At 38.8% G+C, this 20,986-nt stretch overlaps 1 protein-coding gene across 1 annotated transcript in view; it reads left to right on the top strand.

Annotated features, from left to right (window-relative positions):
• The window catches only part of KIAA1328 (KIAA1328 ortholog), a 176,254-nt gene that overhangs the window by 137,288 nt on the left and 17,980 nt on the right, over nt 1-20,986 (top strand). The window contains 1 exon segment of the mRNA XM_066180895.1: nt 6,360-6,468. Coding sequence (XP_066036992.1) covers nt 6,360-6,468 — 109 coding nt within the window.

Below are 20,986 nucleotides of genomic sequence, written 5' to 3'. Positions count from 1 at the left end.
AGAATAAGTGCAGTGGAGTTTTCTCTTTAAATGTAATCTTTGCATTCTTTTCCTCCCTGAGTGATGACTTCACCGTACTCCCTGCTATTTTGTCGCTCAAGGATGCCTGTACTGCTAGAACCTCTCCTGCCCTTGGCTTAGTGCCTCCACTTAAGGAGCAGAGAAGCAATCTTTTCTCTCTTACGAAGAGAAAAGGTTGGGAATAAAAGCAGCTTGGATGTTTCACTGCTTAGCCTTGAACATAATCCTTGGTTCAATTATGAACTATTTTTTTGTTGTTGTTTTTTTTTTTTTTTTAACTTGTCTACCAGTTTGCCATATATGTCAGCATAAAAATAAAGAAAACGGCAAAATGAGAAGAAATGTGGTGCAGTTCTCAAAGGAGCAAATAACTTGTGTTATTGGTTAAAACCATACCAACATTAAAAAGCAGTCCCTGTGAAGAAACTTTCAAAAGGGTATCATCAGCCTGGACCCAAACAGTGGCTGAGGTTAATCTCTTCCAAGGCACAGCTACAAAAGTTGGAAGCCTGTAAAGGGCTTGTGTCCAAAAAAATCAATTTCTAATTTGAAACAAAATCATTTTTGACTAACAGGGGTTCAGGACCCATTACTTTTGCTGTATAATCTGCTGACATTTCACACTTTCTGTTGTGCACAATGAATCCTAATAGTCATTTTATAACATTGCTACACCAATCAATTTAGGCAAGAGAAAGCCGTTACAATTCTGCAAAGTTTCAGGGGCAATTTTCACTGATGGTTTTCTTTTATGGTTTTTTTCATCTATCATTTTTTTTCTACTCTTTTCCTCTTCCTTGTGCTCCCCTGCTTCTCTATGCTGCAGTGATGAAACTAGGATTTTTCACAGCTGGATGATGGGTTTTGCTCCTTGGATGGGGGTAGTCCCCAAAAGTAATTCATTTTCCATAGATTCAGGGGAAAATATCCAATCTGGCCTCTTCTTTGTTCATTCATTTAATTTTGTAGGACTGAGAAGAAGTTACAAGCTGCATCTTACTGTTGCCCATAGCAACGGAGCTGCACCTGTGCTGGTTTAGTGATTGTAGTGGTCAGCATGATCTCTGAAGATGGTGGGGATCTTTTGCAAGCACTTACTGGGATTGCTGGCTTTTATGGTGTAGAGCTGCATGGCAAAATTTGACTTAAAAACATTGGCACTTGCTGTGATAGCTGATAAAGTTCAGAGGAATGCTTTCAAGCTGTGGAACAACCTCAGATACATTACTGATTTGAATGGTTGTTTATCGCAAGGCAAATTAGCTAGCACTAATCACTGAAGTTGAAGTCTTCTGTATTTAGTACCTTTTTAATTGGCTTCCTTCTGTTATATATTTGGACTCCTTCAGCAAGCACACACACATACTTGTGAGCACGCACACATACTTGTGAAGTGTTTTTTCCATCTTAGGGGAACACCAGGATACAATGCCAAGATTTTTAATTCTGGATAGCCTGGACTTAGTTGCCTCTGTCCTTGCTTTTGCTGGATATTCCTGTCTGCTGCTGACCTGGGATTTCTAGTTCAATGCAGTATGAGAAATGGGAATGAAATCCACAAGGTAATATCTTGAGGCTTGAAACTTAATGTCATTTAGCCACATATCTGAAGGTGGCCTTTTGGTCAGAGCATAGCAGTGCTGTGTACAAAACATGTTCAGCTAAAAAGTTCTCAACTATCAGATGCTGACCTATTGCTGCAGACGTTTTTTTCTCATACCTGTATCAGTCTGGTTTGTTTAAATTATATGTTCTTCAGGATGGTGACTCTATCCAAGCACACCTTAGTGCAGTGTGAATGCTGATGTGAGCCCTTTGGCTTGCTGCACCACCGGGAATGGTGGCTGGATCAGAGGTGGTCTTCCTCCAGAGCCACGCAGACACTTGTATCAGGTTTAAACTTATTAATCAGGAAGCTATCCCTGTCGTGGAATGGTGGGAGGGTTTCCTGCCTACAGAACTGCTTACTTGCTGTGGCAACAGTGGGTTTGAAAAGGGTGATTTCCTAACAAATACACTTTTTCTTTCTCCCTTATGATGGTTAGTAATGGGAGAAGAGCATTGTTAATGTTGTCCCTTCACCTCCTGGAGCGGAAAGGGTCACTTCTGCTCTCTTTTCAGGGTAGAAACTTACTGCATCAACTTAGAAAATCAATTTTTATTCCCTCACTGTTGACTTTGTCTTCTGTTTCTGCTTGCTCTTTAGATTTTATTCCAGGCTTTAGCAGGTGTTTGTGTCTTCTAGTCAAATTTTTTCAGTCTTACCAGCAAAACTTTAAACAGTTGGAACAATCCTGAAGTCTTAGATCCTTTCAGCAGTAAATTATTTTTATGGGTGTCACCATCAGCTATGTCAACGTGTGCTAAAATCTAACAACTTGTCTGGTTAAAAAGTGCTGGAGTACAGAAATGTGTATTTCTCTTCCTTTCTGCTCTTGAAAACTTTGATATGGGGCTGGGAAACTTACATCCATTGCACTGTGCCCAATATTGATTGGGCAATTCTCTACCTTTCTGTTTAAAGTATTCCTCTTTACAAACGCTTCCTGAAATACCTCTGCATTGAAACCAAAGAAAGACCTATTTTCCCCTTTGTTTCTTCTTGTTGGACATAGCATCTTCATGATATTGTATAGCCTGCACAGTTTCCTTTTTCATATTCAAAAGAAAAAGCCAGAGAAGGAAAATGATTTTAGCTCATTTTAGCCCTGTATTTTTCCAGGGGCTGATTTCTCTAGATAGTGTTTGTTTTTCAGCAGTTTTTCTGATGTAGCTTCTTAGGGATTCAGTATCTGGAACTTCTTCCCTTGGGGAAAACTCTTCCCTACAATTGAATAGAGCAATTAGTTAATATTAGTGAAATGCTTTGAAGATGAGAAGTACTATATAAATGTTAAGTCTTATGAATATTGCTATTATTCAAGTCATAAAGATTTCTTTTATGATTATTAGCCTAGATTTCCCATTGGTTACTTTCATGCCATTGCTGCTTGAACCAGCCTCAGCCATATTTCTTTATTCTTAATGTTCACACTTCTAAAATGTAGACTGCTGTATTTCCCCACTTTCATGATGTTTTAGTTGTCTGTTTTTCAAGCAGAAATATATGGCTATTTGAGTTTTCTGAAATGATTCTTTAATCTACTTTAAATCATTCTTGTACCAAGTTAGCCAAATTGAAAATAGTAATCTTAACGTCACCGTTTAGGAGACATTTATAATTGTTTTGGGGGTAGTTTGCCTTGCAAGCTTATATCTAGCGTTTTTCTTTTTTCTTTTTTTTTTTTTTTTTTTTTTGGTGATCCTTTGCTGCTCTAGGTTCTTTCCATTGGTGTCAGGATTCAAATTACCACATTATGTAAGAGCTTTTTCTTTTTTTCCAGGGGTAAATGTGTCTACTCTTTTTCCACATTTCTTGCTTCTCTAGATCAACTGCACTGTCTCCAGTTTCATACTGTCTTCTAACACCTGCAATCTAATTAATTGCTGTCATTTGTATCACCCCAGTTCTCTATGACTTTTCATAAATAATTACCAGTCGCTTCATAAATTCATTAACTAATTCCCTTTAGCCTTGAAATATATATCCTTCAGACTAAAGACTTGGTATCTTTTTTTCCCCCTGGTAGTTTCTTTTTATCAGCTGTATCTAGGCAGGTATTATTCATCAGCAGGGTTTTCATTATCCTCTACTTGCAAATTTTCCCTTCCTTTATTTTTTTCTTGTAATGTATTTTAAAATTAGTAGTAGCTTGAACGTTTTTGGGAATGTTATTGATTTAATGATCTTTATATATTTGCTTGTTCCCTCAAAAGACTTGTGTGCCTTTTCCAAGATGTATTTTTAAACCTTTTTTTTTTTTTTTTTTTTTTTTTTTTAATATACATTTATTTGGGATTTCTTGATTCCTCTGCTTTATGTCTGTGCAGCCTTACAGCCTCAGTAAATTCTTGCTGAGCTCCTTTTCTTGTTTTCTGTTTCTTGGTCTGGTAATATTTTCAAACTTGGGCATTTGAACAGCCCCCTTGAGGCTGTGTTGGCCACTTCTGAGTCCATACATTGTCTTTCTTTTCAGAGATACCTCTCATTTTCTGTGGATCTAGTATGTTGACAGTGTGCCAACCTTGTATCGTATTAGCAACTGAATATTTTCTCCCATGTTAACAAGGTTTTTATTACTTTGGTATTATTTTCTTAAAATCCAGCTGCCTCATTCCACTGTCACGTGAAATGTTTTCTAAATACCTCTTATTCGATCATAAAGTCGAAACTCTTAAGCGAGAGGCTTCCAGTCTTTATATGCGCACCCACTCTTCTCATCATGGATTGGCATGCTATCAAGTTACCAGGGACACACAATCAGCATATATCCCCATGATATTTTCAAGACTTCCTTCACTGATAATTAACTCTTTCTTTGGAAAGATTTTTTCACTGCCTAGTGTTGAAACACAGTTCATTGTATCAGAGTGATAACATTTTTTTTTGTTAGTCTTCCTAAAATGCATCTTAAAACATACAGGTTTACTGAATTGTGTATATTTGTATAAATCTGAGATCAATGGATTGTTTTAAATAATTCCTTGGACATCTGTACATTTCACACTGCAGCTGGAATTGCAACTTGGCGTTGCATCATCGTTGATAGATGATGATGCTTTTGTTCACAGAGCTGAGGAATATTTGGTCATCACAGGGTTACATAAGGGCCTAAACACTATTTTGACTTCAATTTTTGCTGATATGTTTAATTTTCCCTATATTGACTCTAGTTAAGTGATGTTAGTTGCACACAATTAATTAGGCTAGATTAAAAAAGTCCAAATTCACAGGGTTTTGTGTGGTAGATAAGATAGCTCCTAATTTTCCTTTTGCCCTTTACCTCTTATTTACCTGTATGCTATTTGTCTTACTAAATCTGATCAATGAAACTCAGTTCTCAGGTGAGCAAGTGAAAACTTGGCTGGACCACCAGCCTTCAAGGGTTGTCTGTGGTCCAGCTGGCAGCCAGTTCATAGTGGTTAGCTGCTTACCATCAACAGCCTGGGCAGTGGGACAGGATGCACCTTTGGCAAGTTTGCAGGCTTGGGGAAGCAGTCAGTGTGCTGGAGAACAGGGCACAGTATTCAAGGGATATTAGCAGATTGGGAAAATGATTTGATGGAACCCTTTTTAGGTTCAGCAAAGGGAAATGCCATGATCCTTCAACTGGGTTGAACTGATCTCATGTAGCAGGACAATCCTGAATACAGTTTCACCAGAAAAAAGTGGGGTGTCCTGCTGAACAGCAATGAGTCAGTGATGTGCCTGTGTGATAGAGTACCTGGACCTCTTACCAGGGCCATAATCATACAACTGTGGTCATCAGAGCGGTGAAATGGCACTTCCCCCAGAGTTAGCTTAGTGAGACTGTGTCCATAAATGCTGTGTCCAGTCTGGGACTCCACAGGGCGCGGACAACACTGACAAACTGTAGGAAGTCTGGCAGAGGCAGCCAGGACAGCCATGGGGCTGAAACAAGAGGCTGAGAAAGCTGTGTTCTTTCAGCCTGAAGAAGAAATGACACAGTATGGATCTTCCTTCTTGCTTCAGCTACCTTAGGAGAGGGTGTAGAGAAGAGGGAATGAGACTTCTTGGAAGTCATCATCAGCCACTCAAGAGACAAGAGGGGAAAGTCACAACTCAGAATATTCTGATTAGCCATACAGGAAACATTTTTGACTATGAGGCTGGTCAAAAAGTGGAACCAAAGGAGTTTCACAGAGAGGTTCTATGAGTGGAGACATTCAGTGCCTATTATGACAAGTGTCTGAAACCTGTTGATGCTGTTTGAATGGAGGATTGAACTACATGACCTCCAAACTTCACCTTTAAACCTAGATTATTTTGTAATTCAAGAGTTATATGGAGGTGGGAAGGAATGGACTCTTGATTCTGTTTTATTTAAACTGTTGTATGGAAAATACTGTTGTAGTGATTTTACACTTGGAGAATTAACATCTTAAAGCACATCATGGGAACTGCGTCTGTGAAACAAGGTGAATCCTGTGGGCTACTTGAGGAATAATAACCGTGCAAGTGTGTCAAACTCTGGGCAGTAAGACAGACGCTGTAGAGTGTGTCTTATTCTACAGATTCAATTCTGCGTGCTCCTGAAAAGGATGCTGTGCACATTACTGTTGACTAATGACCTCTCTGTCATTTCTCTGTGTATATTTCTCACTCGAAAACTGTTTCAGTTTTCAACCCAATGTTCTGTAATAAGGCAGAATTGAGAAACATCTATTCCATAATGTCTAGCTTTTTATGCCTGGTTTGTGTTCCCTTCATTCCACAGGGACAACTTCAGGACCTAGGAAGGATGCAGCCATATCGCCTGGGTTGATGGGCAGCAGCAAAGTGCTTGCAACCACAGCCATATCACCGATTCAGCATGACCCTTCGTGGTAAGCTGCTGACTGATCTCTGGTTTAAGATTCCGCAAATACAGCCATGAAATTCTCTTAGATGCAGGGAAGTGACTGGATTTCTATGATGTTTCATATTAGCACAAGCTGAATAATACAAACCAAAACCTGCCATATCCTTTTGACATTTATAGTAAGCCTTAAGTTGCATGTTAGAATAAAAAACTAAGAATATGCCAAGTTCTAACATTTTAATTTTACTTAGATTTTGAACAGAAGTATTTTATGTTCCAAGTCCTGACACATTAAATACCTTTGTAAATAGTTTTAATGGACAGTGTTAACCCCATTAGGTTTTACATTCGCTTGAAGATTTTAATCACTTGCTATTTGCCTGCCTCCTCCCCACCCCCATTTTCATCAAATGGCACTTCTTTAAAAATGTTGTGTATGAGAGTTGTTTTATGTTTAATGACAAGCAACAAAATCACATTAAGTCAGCAATTCCTGATTATACTATATGTCAGCACTAAATGCACTGGTAAAGCAGCATTATGACTTCTGTTCCAGTGGAAAAACTGAAAGCAGCATTGTTGTTACACTTACAAGTGTGAAAACGACTTGCGTTCTTTGGGCAGGATTACATTTCTAGTGGTAAATGCCTAGAAGAACAGCATACAATCCCTGCTTTCTTTATCATATACCACATTTTCTCGTAATAAAATCTTTAGTTAAGCAACAAAATACAAGCAGGTTGAAATACAAAGTTGCAGTATTTTACACCACTAGTTAGATAGCAGTGCAGTGGCATAACAGGTATGTGCACCTGTTCATGAGAAGAGTTAAATGTTTCTTGGAGGATGAAAGGGCTAAAATCAGATTTAATCTTCTCTTGGCCCAGTGGACTTGGAAAATGTATGCTTGATGTCATCCCTGTATTCTTGGCAGCAGCTGGCAGTTTATTTCTATCTTCTGAGAGAACTTGTAATATATAATTGGTGAAAAACCACTATCAATATTGACAAATTTGTACTTACTTGTTATGGAAACACTTTTTTCTTCTGATGGAAGGGTGATAATTCTTGGAGGATTTAAGAACTGAGTTAGATTGGGATGTTCCCCACAAGTAGCTGTATGCTTAAACTAACAGAAGCCAAAAGATAGCCTGAACATCTTAGAAGCAATGGTTACCTGTCCAATGCAGACATAATGGATAAAGTGTGTGTAAAGATACTGCTTGATACTGTCTAATAGTAGTGTTAGGTTGAGATTCCATTCAAGCACTGAGGAGTAGATATTATTATGCACATCATATGAAAACTGCTCAGAAAAAGAAAATTTATTCAAGAGGATTGATGGTCTATTCTTTTGCACAGAGGGGAGTAAAATATTTGTTGAAATATGCTGTTAGAAATCATACCAGGTAAAGTGATCAGTAAAAGGAGTCCGATTAGCCGTCATCTTTAAAGTATTATTTTACCAGTTAATGAAAAATCCTGTATTTCTGGGCACTTTCTCCCGTGCTTCCTCCCTCTCTTTCTCACCATTGGTGCTGTAGGTATTACTGACTAGGTTAAGCAGCCATGTTGTACTTTCTCTTACTCCTGGCCTTCTCTAATTGAAAATGGTAAATGGACAAGTATTTCTGGGGAGACCTAAAGCTAATTCTATCCTTTATCAAAAAACCTGCTTGGGCAGCAGGTCAGTCTCAATTTATCTCTGAATGGTTATAAGCTTAGACTGCAGGTTTAACTAACTAAATTAATCAATATTGAGAATTATTGCTGCTTTTGTGCCACTAAAGTTAGGGTTTGTCAGCACGTTCATTATGAACTGTGATTTGGGGAGGTTAACAGCTTAACCACAACAGTTGGCACAGATCTGAAACTTGCAACACAAAGCCCTAGCCTAAGAGCAAATTTATTTATTCAGCAGTACATGTAAACCTAATTGCTTTTGTCTATTTAAATTTATAGGACTAAATTCAACTCATGTTTGTGCCAGCTTTAACTAGCACAAGCCCTGGCACCCAGCAGCAGTAGCAATGCAAAGTCTGCCAGAGAGAAGGTGTTGGAAAGTGACAGAAGCTCCCTGGCAGCGAGAGGCATCAGGGTGCTAGCACAACTTCTGGGAAGGGGTGGCTGGGTAAGCAGGCATGGCAGGTAGAAGATGTGTTGGCATGATAGCCTGCCTTGGCAGGACTCAACTGGAGGCTTCAGTGTTTTGCAGCTACCTCCTGCTTGAGAAAGAATTGCTGCAGTCCTACTTTCTTCTCTGTCCCAGAATGAATCATGTAATGAACAAGAAATAAGTATTCCTAGAAGGTAGATGTAAATCTTGAGAGCGTTAGTGCTGGACCTGCAGAAGGTCCAGACTTGCAAAATGAGTGTGCACTAGGGGATTTCAGTGATACCTCTGAAAGAAAAAGAAAACCCCAGCATCTCCTTATCTGGCATCTGGAGCTGAGCTCATAGTGAATTTGTTGGCCTGCCAGGCTTCTGTGCATGCCTGTTGCTCCCTTCCAGAACATGGCGAAACATTGCAGTTTTGGTTCTCCAGTGTTCTTAAGCCAAGTGTCCACCACCTGCCTGAGGCCCCTGAAATTATGTTCACAGCAGGTCTGGAAAGCTCTTCTACTCCATGTGCTTATTTATCTAGACCAAAGCAAATATATTTGGGAAAAAATTTCACAAGCAAGATTGGGATTGGGCAAATTTCGAAGAGTGGGTTTATTCCTAAAGCTTGTGTTAAATGTTAAATTTTTGGTGACTAGGTAAATTTTTTCATAACTGGTGTTTGCCTGGAAGAGAGGGTCTGTGTTTCTGCTGAACTGGAGGGGAGCTGTACAGGGGAAGTACTGCTATATTGATACCAGTAAACTTCATTTTGTAATGAAGTTTTTACATAAGCTAGATCTTACCTTAGCTATACTCAGGTACTGATTTCAGCAAAACAAATGTTGTCTTGCATACAGAAGTGAAACTGCTCTAAATTTAAGTATTCAGCTATTTCCGGGGAGTAAAAAAAAAAAAGTAAGTTATAAACTGTGCATTCTGAAATATCATTTAATTTGATTACAGCCCTGTTGCAATTGTGAGGTTTTCCCCGCGTAGTGTTGAGTTTGGCACAGTAAGTCCTATAACACTGCAGATTTAAGCACTTAGAAAGACACAGGCAAAGTTTGTTCTGCTCACCACGGAAGCAGATAATTCACCTGTAGTGTTTTTCACTTTGGAAAAGCAAATTCAAGAACAGTTAGGTAAATTAAGGACTACGTGATAGTCTGGGATTTCAGCATTAAGTCTGTGGTTTTTGGTTGCAGTTTCAGATCAGAGCTTTCATACTTGCTGAATGCATTGTCTCGGAGTGAAGTTTTTTGTAGCTAATTAAAGAAGTGATTTAGAAGTTCTTGCAATATGAATGCTGTATTTGAGCTGTTAGACTACAGTGGCCTGTTGGAGTTCCTATAAACAGATTGTATTGTGTAAATTTGTGTTTAGGGACATTTTAAAAACAGAACTATTTACCCAATTGCTCAGCACATCTCAGGTGAATGTGTACTTGGGGACTTTTAAGCAAATTAATATCTGATGTAAAATAAAATGTGCAGAATTGTATTCTTAATAATGCACACTGGAATAGTCTAAAGTAGATCTGTTGCGCTGAGTGTTAGGAAATATGACAGTGATGAGATTCAAGCTTTTGTCTTACTTATATGGTAGTTGATTTTCACATCTTTGCATTTTGGATGCTTAAATATGGATATCAACTTAAGACGATTTCTGGAGTTCTTTATACAGTAGAGTCTAAGCAAGCAGTGCCAACGAAATAATTTTTTTTTTGCCCTCAGAATCAGACACCACTCAAGATTCAAAAGGAGCAGAAAGTTTCATTCCAGATTTAACTTGGGAACATTTAAAGAGATTAAAAGTGTATTGGGAGTAGGGTGGTGAGTTAGTTTCTGAATGTGGTAGGAGACACAAGTTTGCCTATTCCCTGAGAAAGCCAGCAGTGCAAAAAGTCCAGTGTAGTTCCATATGCAAGTGATAAAACCAGACATTGGCAAATTAATCTCTCTTATTCACAGTGTAGGTTGTTAATTGTTCTCTCTGCTGGCTGTCGATATAATGTGAAATTTTCATTCCCCATTCAAGATGGAAAAAGTTGTGGCTGAAAATGTTAACATTTGCATTTTTATTTGTTGATTTATTTAAAGGACAGCCTCTCTTACAGCAATCCATCACTCAGTGACACCCAAATATGAATAATGTATTGTAGACTTGCGGTTACAATGTGTAATAAGTGCCAGAGACAGTAGAAGAATGTTAACTATGTTGCAAATGTAATATTTATCGACTCATACTTTATTGCTTTCGAGGTTCAATAATACTGACCATAGGACATTAATATCACTTATCTTGATTTTAGTTGGGCACCTCTGTATGTAGAAATAACCCATCTATATCATACTTACAAAATAAATGTGAATTTTACAGCTCTCTGTAAGAAGTGCATTGTAGGTTTCTTGGCTTACTGCTAACAGTTCTCCTTTTCTACCTGCTCATTTACTTTTATCTGACACTGATCCCCCTCCAGTTGCCTGACCCAGGTAGTGAACACCTCAGCACTCTTCTAGAGGCTTCATTTACTGGCTGCATTGTGATCTTTTGCCTTAGATAGGATTTGGGCTAGGTCTCTTTTCCTGTTAAAAATCAGTATGAAAAGAGTTTTCTATTGCTTCTCTCTGAAAAGACAACAGCTGAGAGGCTAAAATAGAAATACCTTCTCTTTTGGAAAGACATACACAGCAAATCAAAATAATCTCTTTGAAGATTACAGATATCAGGAAGGAAGTGTTTAATAAGTTCAACATTGATTATAGACATGGAACTTATTTTCAGAGAAACTTTAACTCAAGGAATAGAAATATGTTAAAGTAATATGAGAAGATTGAGATATAAAATTCAATGAGTTTGAGAACCAAAATTTTATTGGTAACCTGCTTAAAGAAAGAATTTGCAATAAGATTTTGCTACAGTCGCAGGTCCTTCAGTAGTGATTCCTGTCTTTAGTAGTTGCTTCAGAGTTTTGCTGTAGAAACTGATACCAACTGAGCAAACATACCTCATCTGCTCTGTTCGGTTACAACCACTTGTCACGATCCGCTCACACAAGCGGGGTTCGTGATGGTTCGTTTTAGGGATCTCAGAGCTCAAAAGACACAGCAGGGGACAAACTCAGTTTACTCAATCACAAATGCACCTTTATTTAGTGCCAACAAATGCGATAGTGGGGAGAGAAAAGAGAATAGTAAGAAAGACAGAAAAAGAGGGGAAGGGGATTATAGCTACCAACATGGAGGGTCGAGTCCTCGAGGCTTTAGAAGATGCCTATAGATGTGAGTTTCTCCAGTGGGGTGATCACAAAATCTGTGGTTAACTCAGGGGTCTTTATAGTCCTCTCCGAAGTGACAGGCAGTTGGCCAAACTGGTGGGGGAAAGCATTGCAGTGTGTTCATTTAGAGAACTCAGAACAAGTCGGTCGTCAGCAGGTACAGTGTCAACCAGTACAAGTCAGCTGGCGCGGTCACTTCACCGTGACTTGCCCATTGTTTCTGCTCAGGTTCTGATGTTCTGATATGGGTGCTGGGTTTTTCCATTGAACACACCTGCAGGCAGCACTTGGTCAACATCCCACCTCAGCCAGGCCAGAACTCCTGTGTTGAGATTTTAAAGTCCCTTTTAGGGGTTTCAGTCTCTGTCCTTGACAATGGTCGTGAGGCAGATGAGGGATCTTCGGACCGTCTCTTACACCACTAAAAGCTTTGAAGTCTTGGAGGAAAATGCAGATGTGAACCCAGGGCTGGGATCTAAGCTGAATTTAACAACGGGAGATTTTAAGCTTGTGTTGAAATCAGATTTCACCTGTGAAGCCTGGCTCTTGGGAAACTTGGAATTGGGTTTGGCCATGAAAATGATACGCCTTGGTTGTATTTTGTGTTGTAGACATCAAGTAAATTTTGAAGTGACATTCTGTATTTACATCTGAGGTTATCAAATTTACCACATCATTGGCTTCGTTCTTTACTGTGTGTAACAGGGCATCTATTTTTGTCAAGGCAGCCTACCTAATAGCTACTTTGCAATAACAGTTTTGGTGTGTCCATTGCTGACAATGAAAATCATATTGGGAAATTCTGATTTGCAGTGCAAAAGGATTAATGTTAATTACCAACTGGTGGCTGTAATTGTCACCCTCATTAAAATGCAGAATTATGTATTTCTTAGTTATAAATAACACTTCTAATTGTACTTGATGTATGCCAGTTTAATCAAAAAGTACACTTGCAAACAAGCAGATATTTGCATTAATCTAGCGCTGGATCTTTGAGTCTTTTTTGATCGTCTTTTATTCCAGACTCGACTAGTTGGGGGAGGTCTATTACAGCTACATATCCTTTACATTCTTTTTTTCAGTTCCATGGATCTGACAGGATTTTGTATTAAAATGAGGGGAAATGTCTTCTGGGAATGCTCAGTGCAACAGAAAACGTGTCAGTTTTGAAGTAGTTGGCAAGGTTTCCATCATTCAGTGGTATGACAATAACTTGATTGTAGTTTGAAAGTAATAATAAGCAAAGGAAAATAGAGTACAGAAACTGACTTAACTCTTTGCATCATTTTCATTGTTATTTTAATTACTGTTTTTTATATTTTTTCCCCATGTGCATTTGCAGGTTCTGAAATACCATGTCAAATCTTAAGAGAATGTTGTTTCATTGGATGTGATTCCTGTTTGCATTTGTAATCACAGCAATGGAAACAGCCGCAAAGTATTTTCACATTCCTCTGCATTTTCCTCTACTTCCTCGTCAAGAAAAAAAAAAAAAAAAAAAAAAAAAAAAAAAAATCTTTTTCCTGCACTGATACCTTGAGTGTTCTGCCCTGTACTTTTAAAAACTTTCTTACAATTACTGTGATGGCAATTTCTAGAGAACTTGGCAAGGTAATACCAGTCTTTATTCCTGTCTCCATGGTTCTCTAAGCAACTGTTCTGTTCCTAGTACTGTAATTTCTCTTCTCATCTTTCTGAGGCATTTCCGTTTGTTTTTTGGAGGTTTGGGGTTTTTTTGAGATCGAGGGAATTAATGAATAATATATGCAGGATAATTGCATCTTACTTTAAGAAGCCTTTATCCCAAAAGATGTCTCTGCCATCTTACCACCATACTGCTTATGCTTAATAAATTCCCTTTTTCTTCTCTCCTTCACTTTCCTGGGTTCCTTTCAGGCTGTAAACTCCTTAGGGTAGGATCTTGCCATGGCACATCTTTGTGCTTGGCTGGTTCATGCAGTAATGATGTTTAACTGTGATGATAGAGTTAGGGTGGAATTTCTCTTGCTTATCTTGAGACAACTGAGCTAGCTACCCTCACTATTTATTTTAGAGCCAGCTAAATATCCTTTTGATGATACCTGTTATCCTGTGAGTTGTAAAAAAAGCCTGGAGTAACACACCCTGGCACCTTATCCCTCTTGTAGCTGTATATGTGGAACTAAAAATAAGTTGTTTGTCATTCATATTTTCATTATGGGTTGGAGGCAAATGCAGGGTTAACCTATGTGCTGCATGGTCAGTGCCCTGATTATTAATATACTTTTAATGCTTGCATTATGAATTGAAGGACTTAGGCATCAAAGCTGTAAAGCCCTCCACTCTGGGACAGGGTGTGTATATGCCTGATTGTGAGCATGCAGCATCTCTTTCAGCAGGACATGAGCTTGTGATGTGGTAACATTTTCAATAAGAATCGTGGCTGCTTTGGAGAGTTCTGTTTTGAACTCTTGTGACCTGGTGACGCCCTGTAACTCGAACACCAGTGACTGTGGTACTGCAGTGATTTTTCGTCTGAGCAGGGCCTTGCACCAGTCCTGTCCCATCCCTGCCTCTCAGATGTGCTGTGCACCAGGAAATGGTCTCAGCAGGCAGACACGACTCTGTCTTCTCAGGTATTTCATCAGTTATTTCCAGCTGATGAGTTTCCTGCTTCAAAAATAAATCCTTGCCTCTCTGTCACTTAAGCACTTATACCAGCGCTTGCTTTATAGTGTCTGATTTGCCCCATTTCCAGTTTCTAATGTACTTTTTTAAGCCTTTGTCATATTCTTGTTTTCTGCCTCAATAAAGACATTCAGCTCTTCTTTGAACAACCATGTACAGGGTAGTATTGTCAGCAAATATCTCTTCCTTATTTGTCCTTTCTCTAGGCCACTTGTGAATGCATTAAAGAGTTCAGGCCCTCACAGATTTCTGTGAGCTCCACTGATGACCTCTCTGGCCTCTTTATAGCAGACCAATTTTAATGTTTTCTCTTAATTTCCCGAGTTTTAGCCAGTTATCTATCCATTAATGGATTTTTTTCTCTTAGTTTATGTCAGATTTAAGTCTTTGATAATAGATTTTGCTGGAGGACTTTCGGAACTCCAGACAGACTATATAAACTTTACTTTCCTTTTTTAGATGCGTAGTAATCTTATGAATCTTGTAGAGGTCCCCAGTGAATGAAGACTTTGTATTTAGTCTCTATCAATATATCGAGTTTATTAATTCCTTACTATAATTTCTATCAATCTGCTTGTTCATTAGACCTCTTCATTTGTAGATTTCTACATCTTTCCAGATCGCTTAAAAAAAAAAAAAATCCTGCATTTTCCCAGAACTGAAGCAGTTTTAGGCATTTAGTTTCATGCTACAGTTAATAGTTCAGCTGTTTCATACCTGAGCTCCTTCAGAAGTTTGAGTGAATACCAGCTGCTCCCAGTTATTCATTATTGTTCATTCGTGTTGTTTTGTTCTGTAATTTATTTGCAGAACATATCAGATACAAACAGGTCTTCCACTGTGTCCTCTGTAGCTACAGAAACTTTTTTTAAGTTCCCACATGGTAAATGTATGTTCATCTCATTGAGTTTTTCTCCTGTGGCTTTATCATCCTGTTCCTTTTGTAACTTCATTTCTTCTAGCTTTAACTTAAACTTCCTGTATTTTATATTCTTAAAACTGGAATTTGTTATTGGACCTAATGCTTTCAGCAGAATAACCCTTAGTCTTTGGCTGGAATTCTTTCTGGGGTTTGATTTTGTGGGGTTTTTGGTTGTGAGTTTGTGGTATTTTTTTCCTTTCCTTGAGCTAGCAGTTTGTTCCATTTTCTTTATTTAGACCTGACTGGTTGACAGTCTACTGTTTCATTTAAACTGGTAAGGTTTCTTTTCATCCTTCTGAAGTCTTTTTCCATATGTTGACTCTCCATTTTTGGAGCCCTAGTATGACTATGGTTTTTAAAAACCTTTCTCATTTTTATATTGTTTTCAATTCTGAAGTGAAAGACTACTGTAGCAAATTTTTGCTCAATAGTGGTTGCTGTGTGTTGGTTGTCATATCTGGGGAGTGCAATGGATTGCTCCCAGATGTGAGAGAGATTTTTAACTAGGACTCTTCAGCTTGGAAAAGAGGTGGCTACATTTAGGATACTATTAGAATTTTATAAAATTAAAAGTGACCTGCAGAAAATGGGTAGGGAACAATTCTTTATTATCTTGTCTACTGGAAAAACTGGTGGGCATCAGACAGAGCTGTGAAATGGCTTATTCAGACAATGTAAATGAAGACAGAAACCAGAAGTAAGCTTGTGTCCTTACCTTTTATCATTATTGTGTTTCTAAACTCCACATTTTTCAGGATTGTTATTGTAATTTCCTCTAATTTATACGGCTTTTAAAGTCATTCTTAATATATGGATTATAATAATGATTTTTAAATAGCTATTTTTAAGTAACTTGTCTCTTATCATCCTTGGTAAGATAATGCCTTGTTAAGATATTTCTCATTACGAAAAACCCAGTATCTGGGCTTGTGGCTTAATCTTACCATGTTACGTATCTGTCCTGAGTTCAATGGGACATCATAACGGAAGATTTGGACCCTGATTTTTCCTGGGTAAGGTAATGAAAGAGCCAGTATATCTTCCACATTTGTTTAGGGAAAATAATGGTGGTGTTTCAGTGTAAAGAAAATTGAACTTTGAACTACTGAACTGAATATGTTTTTATTTTGTTGGTGTTACTTTGGGGAACCCTGAATCAGGTAACATGCCTTTAGCTTTCTGATACAGAATTGAAGGAATCAGAGAGTGATATTGTAGTCTCTGTTTACAAATCTTTATTCAAGCTGAATGCATCAGTTTCTACTGTAGGTGTGACTTTTTTATCTTCCTAGGCCACATTTCCTTTTCAAAAATGCATGCTACTGATCGTTGTTAAGTTTGGCTTTGTGATGGGCTGTGACTGGAGCACTGAAGCTATGTCATCAACATTTAGATAATCATGAAGGAAAACAGTATGTTGCTGTTTTTTCACCATTTATTTAGCTGTACATACTGGTTATATTTAAATTTCTCCATGCAGCATGTTTCAAGCTCCCCAGTAGTTTGGGGTCATGTACGTTAATTTTTATCTGTTTTGTGTTGTTTTTGGGATGGTACTTAGTTTATAGACCTCTGAGGGGGGAGAAAATGAATTCTTTCTTTTAGTTGGAGTGTGTTGGTAGGGAAATCATTTGGAAATATGATGGAAATCTAAACCTTTTACTGAGAGTAATATTGTATCTGCCCTGTACGAAGTTAGCTCCCTCTGTTTTAATGGTGGTGACTTAAGTATTGTTTTTCACCTTTATTTCTTCCCACCTGTAAGTTTTGAAGTATTTTGCTTTGTTCCTGGAGAACTGCACTGCTGGAGAACATAGTGAAAATTACCTAGTTTAAGATGTCCCTGCTTATTACAGGGAATTGGACTGGATGATGTTTAAAAGTCCCTTCTGACCCAAACTATTCTATTATTTTCTGGAAAAAAATGTTGATACAGTTCTTTTTTTTTTTTAATGTAAAAACTATCAAAGATATTCTAGAGTTCTAATATATAATTTATGTATTTAACAGCTTTTAAAGTATATTCTGAAAGCCTCTACTGCCATTGTACTTTTAACTTTCGTTTTTGCTTCATCTGCATTGAATCATCTTTTACTACTTAAAACAGAAATTGGGTTTATTGAAACATTTCAGTTCTGATTATTTTATAATAAAGATGAAGAAGTCTTACTTAATGAAATCACTGGAATGAAATGAGGAAAAAAATTTAAAATATTAATAAGCTGAAGACTTGAAGTTTTTATTAAGTCACATTTGGCTGTATGTTTCTCTGTGTGTACCGTCTTGGATCAGTAGCATGAGAAACTTGTCTTGTAAGGAATGACCTTTGCACTTAGACTGACTTTTTCTGTTACATTTCCAGAGGGTTACTGGAAATAATTGCCAGTTGTTCTTAGATGCATTAGCTTCTGTGCCTGTGATCACAAAATTGTGGTTTGAGATGAGCAGTATTACTGAATTCCCATTCTTCCCCCACAGAGCTCAGGCCTGTAAATGTATTGTATAGAATACATTCATGTCTGTCAGTCTGTTGGGTCTCTGTGAAACATCCTAATGTACAAGCAACTGTATGATTTTTGAGAAACTTTTCCATATTCTCGGAAATGAAATGCTTCCTGCTCCCTGCAGAGAGTATCAGATGATTCCCTGTGGGACTGTGTTGGTGTGTCTGCAGTACGAAGGTTGCTTGCTTTGCAGGTGCCACTCTGATGTGGCATGGTCTTCTAAAGTGTCTGTACCCCTGTGCCTGGTTCTGCCCAGAATTTTTCAAGCTCCTCTCTTGCTCCAATGACCTTGTCCTTGCTGAGGAGCCAGTGTTCTTCCAGCACTGCCTTTTCTTTTTAGTGTAGGAGGTGAAGCAATTCCTAGAAGGACTTAAACAGTGCTCCAGCTGCTGCTCATCTCAGCTTCTGCTTGACTCTGTTAATTGCTCTGTGCATCCCTGTTCTTATCCATATGCTTGGAATTTTGAACCTGTATATCTGCCTCGTTTGTAGGCAACAAACTGACCTCATAAGAGAGTTGTTGTCTCCCTCCCCCTTCCTTTCCAATCTTTTTCTTATCTCCTAATGGCCTCTCAGCATCTAGATTTCTAGACATGAAAGGTAAGTGTGTTTTCTTAACTCAGCCTGCACTGACAGCCAGATTCGACTGTCATGAGCATCTTAAGGGATGTTTGGATCACTAGAATGCACAGGTCTATTGTAATTAGCTGTACCATTTTCTTGCTTTTGCCTTTTCTGTTTCGTTACAAACTTTTTAGCAGCAGACCCTTTCTACCAGTGCACAAACCGTAACATCATGACATTGACTTTACTCAAACCAGAAGATTTTTGTGCCAAGGTTGTAACATTGTATCATTACTTCATTGTATCTGTGTGAAAATTTTAATTTCACGCCCTGTGGACTTCACTGTCTCTGTGCACTCTGATCGTGTTGTTGCATAGAAGGGTAAGTCCCTGGGTCACATTCATTTTGTCGTGTTATTTCTTTTTTTAGTTTTTTTAAAATTCTGTTTCCTTTGAGAGATCTTGCCTTAAAGTTAGCTCAGGAGTTCTGCCAAGAAAATATTTGCAAGCTTAAAGGGAAGATACTAAAACTGTTTTTGTTAAGTTTTTTACAGTGTGGCTGTGACCATCTTACTAAAAAAGAAAAAGAATATGTAAGGAGTTTGGGCTACACTGCGATAAATTTGCCTGTGAATAGTTGCAAGTGACTTGGAGAAGTACATGGGAAAGGGAGGGAAAAGCCTCATTCAAACATATCATCAGATTTCCCATAATCCTGATTTTAATGAGTTGCTAACTTTTCTGGGCAGAAGTCCTTGGGTAATGTTTGGATTTGTTTATGGAGATTCCTGGTTTGCAGGCATTGATTGGTATTTTAAGCTTCCATGTTTGTATCATGCCTGCACTGCATGCGTGGTAGCTCAGCATCAAGTCCTTGGTAGTCAGTCTTTGCCCTTTTGGTCTGTGTTGATGAACAACATCTCTGGGCAGTCTGTGCCAATATTCAACCACCTACATAGCAAGAAAACTTCTTTACCCCATTTGAATGGAATTTCCTGTGTTCCAATTTGTGCCCATTACCTCTTGTCCTTTCACTGGGCACTCCAACAAGAGCCTGGCTCTAGCTCCCTTCTTTGCCATATCAAGTATCTATACCATTGGTGACATCACCCTGAGCTGCATTTGCTCCAGGTTTCTCAGCTGGACAGTCTGAACAGTCCCAGCTTTCTCACATTTTACTTTTGTGTCAGATACATCAAAGCCTTAATCATCCTCAGTGGGTCCATGGCTCTCATACTGGAGAGTCCAGTACAGGGCACAGCACTCCAACTGTGTCCCACTGGTGCTGAGTTGAGAAAAAGGATCAACTCCCTCGACCTTCCAGCAGTTTTGGCCTTTGCTATCTTCTATTGAGGAGTTTTTGTGTATCAGGACAACAGGTATTCAGGTCCTTCTCTGCAAAGCTGCCTTCCAGCCAGTCAAACCTGCCATGTGCTGGTGTCTGAGGTTATTCCTCCCCAAGTACAGAACCTGGCATTTCCTGTTGTTGCATGCTGTGAGATGTTTCTGAGCCCATTTCTCCTGCCTGTTGAGGTCCCTCTCTGTACGCTTTCTGGCATCTCTCAGTCTAGAGTATATTCTGAAAAATATGGGAATGAGAGACCTAGCATCAGTTTCTTGAGCTGTTAAGTGCTCTGCCTTATTTTGTAGTGTGCTATTGACCTTACATAGTTTCTAACAGAATGGTGGACTGTTCGCAGGTGTGTGGTTATCAAAAAGTAATCCTGCAGCAGCCGAGATCATCTTTGCTAGTTACTGATGGGAATGAACAAACTAAAATTTCACTTCCCTGCCCATCTGTTCAGCAGCTGAAAGTAGGTAATTTATCTCAGTGGGACACCTACCGCCTGTGTAAAGTTTTTGAAAGGGATTGTTACTGTGTGATGACTATAGCCAAGGGACACCGGGCCTGAGCACCTCGTGCTCCATGCCTTACTGCTGTTTTTTTTCTGTAGGGTGCCTTGCAACCCCGTACTTGCACAGTGCCAGACCTGCTCGGTGGCTGTGTCCCTGTGAAGCTTACAGCAGCTATGCCTGCTCTGCCACGCAACCCGCTCCAGTGCCGGTGGCATGTGGCTCCTTGCCAGCAGTGGCCCCTCTCTGACATGCTAAATCAGGCACCACCAACACGCAGTATTTTTTACAGCTACTGTTTTATCTCAGTGGCTCCTCTTGAATTATGTATCCTCATCTTTGATGTATGAAATCTCAGCTGATTTAAATACTACCCCAGAGAGTTGAGCACACCTGGAAATGAACTGAGTGACAGATAGTCCCAGTTTTTCCACACTGGAGCACTGAGTGGGAAGTTTTACAGCAGTTGGGTATGGGAATTCAATTTTTATGAGAGCATTGTTTTTTCACATATGGTCTGCACCCAAGCAGTCAGTGTGTTGGGATGCCAAGTATTTGAGCTCAGTTGCAATGTTTGTTCTCAGGCAAATTGGAGGGAATGAGTTCATATAAAGAGCTGGTGCATAGGGAGATCGTGGGCTTTCATTCTGTT

This window comes from Chamaea fasciata, unplaced genomic scaffold (assembly GCF_029207755.1).
Source record: "Chamaea fasciata isolate MVZ Bird 193981 ecotype frontalis unplaced genomic scaffold, bChaFas1.0.hap1 SCAF_4, whole genome shotgun sequence".
Taxonomy (NCBI): Eukaryota; Metazoa; Chordata; class Aves; order Passeriformes; family Sylviidae; genus Chamaea; species Chamaea fasciata.
Note: the sequence above shows the minus strand (reverse complement) of the source record. Positions and strands in the feature narration are given on the sequence as shown.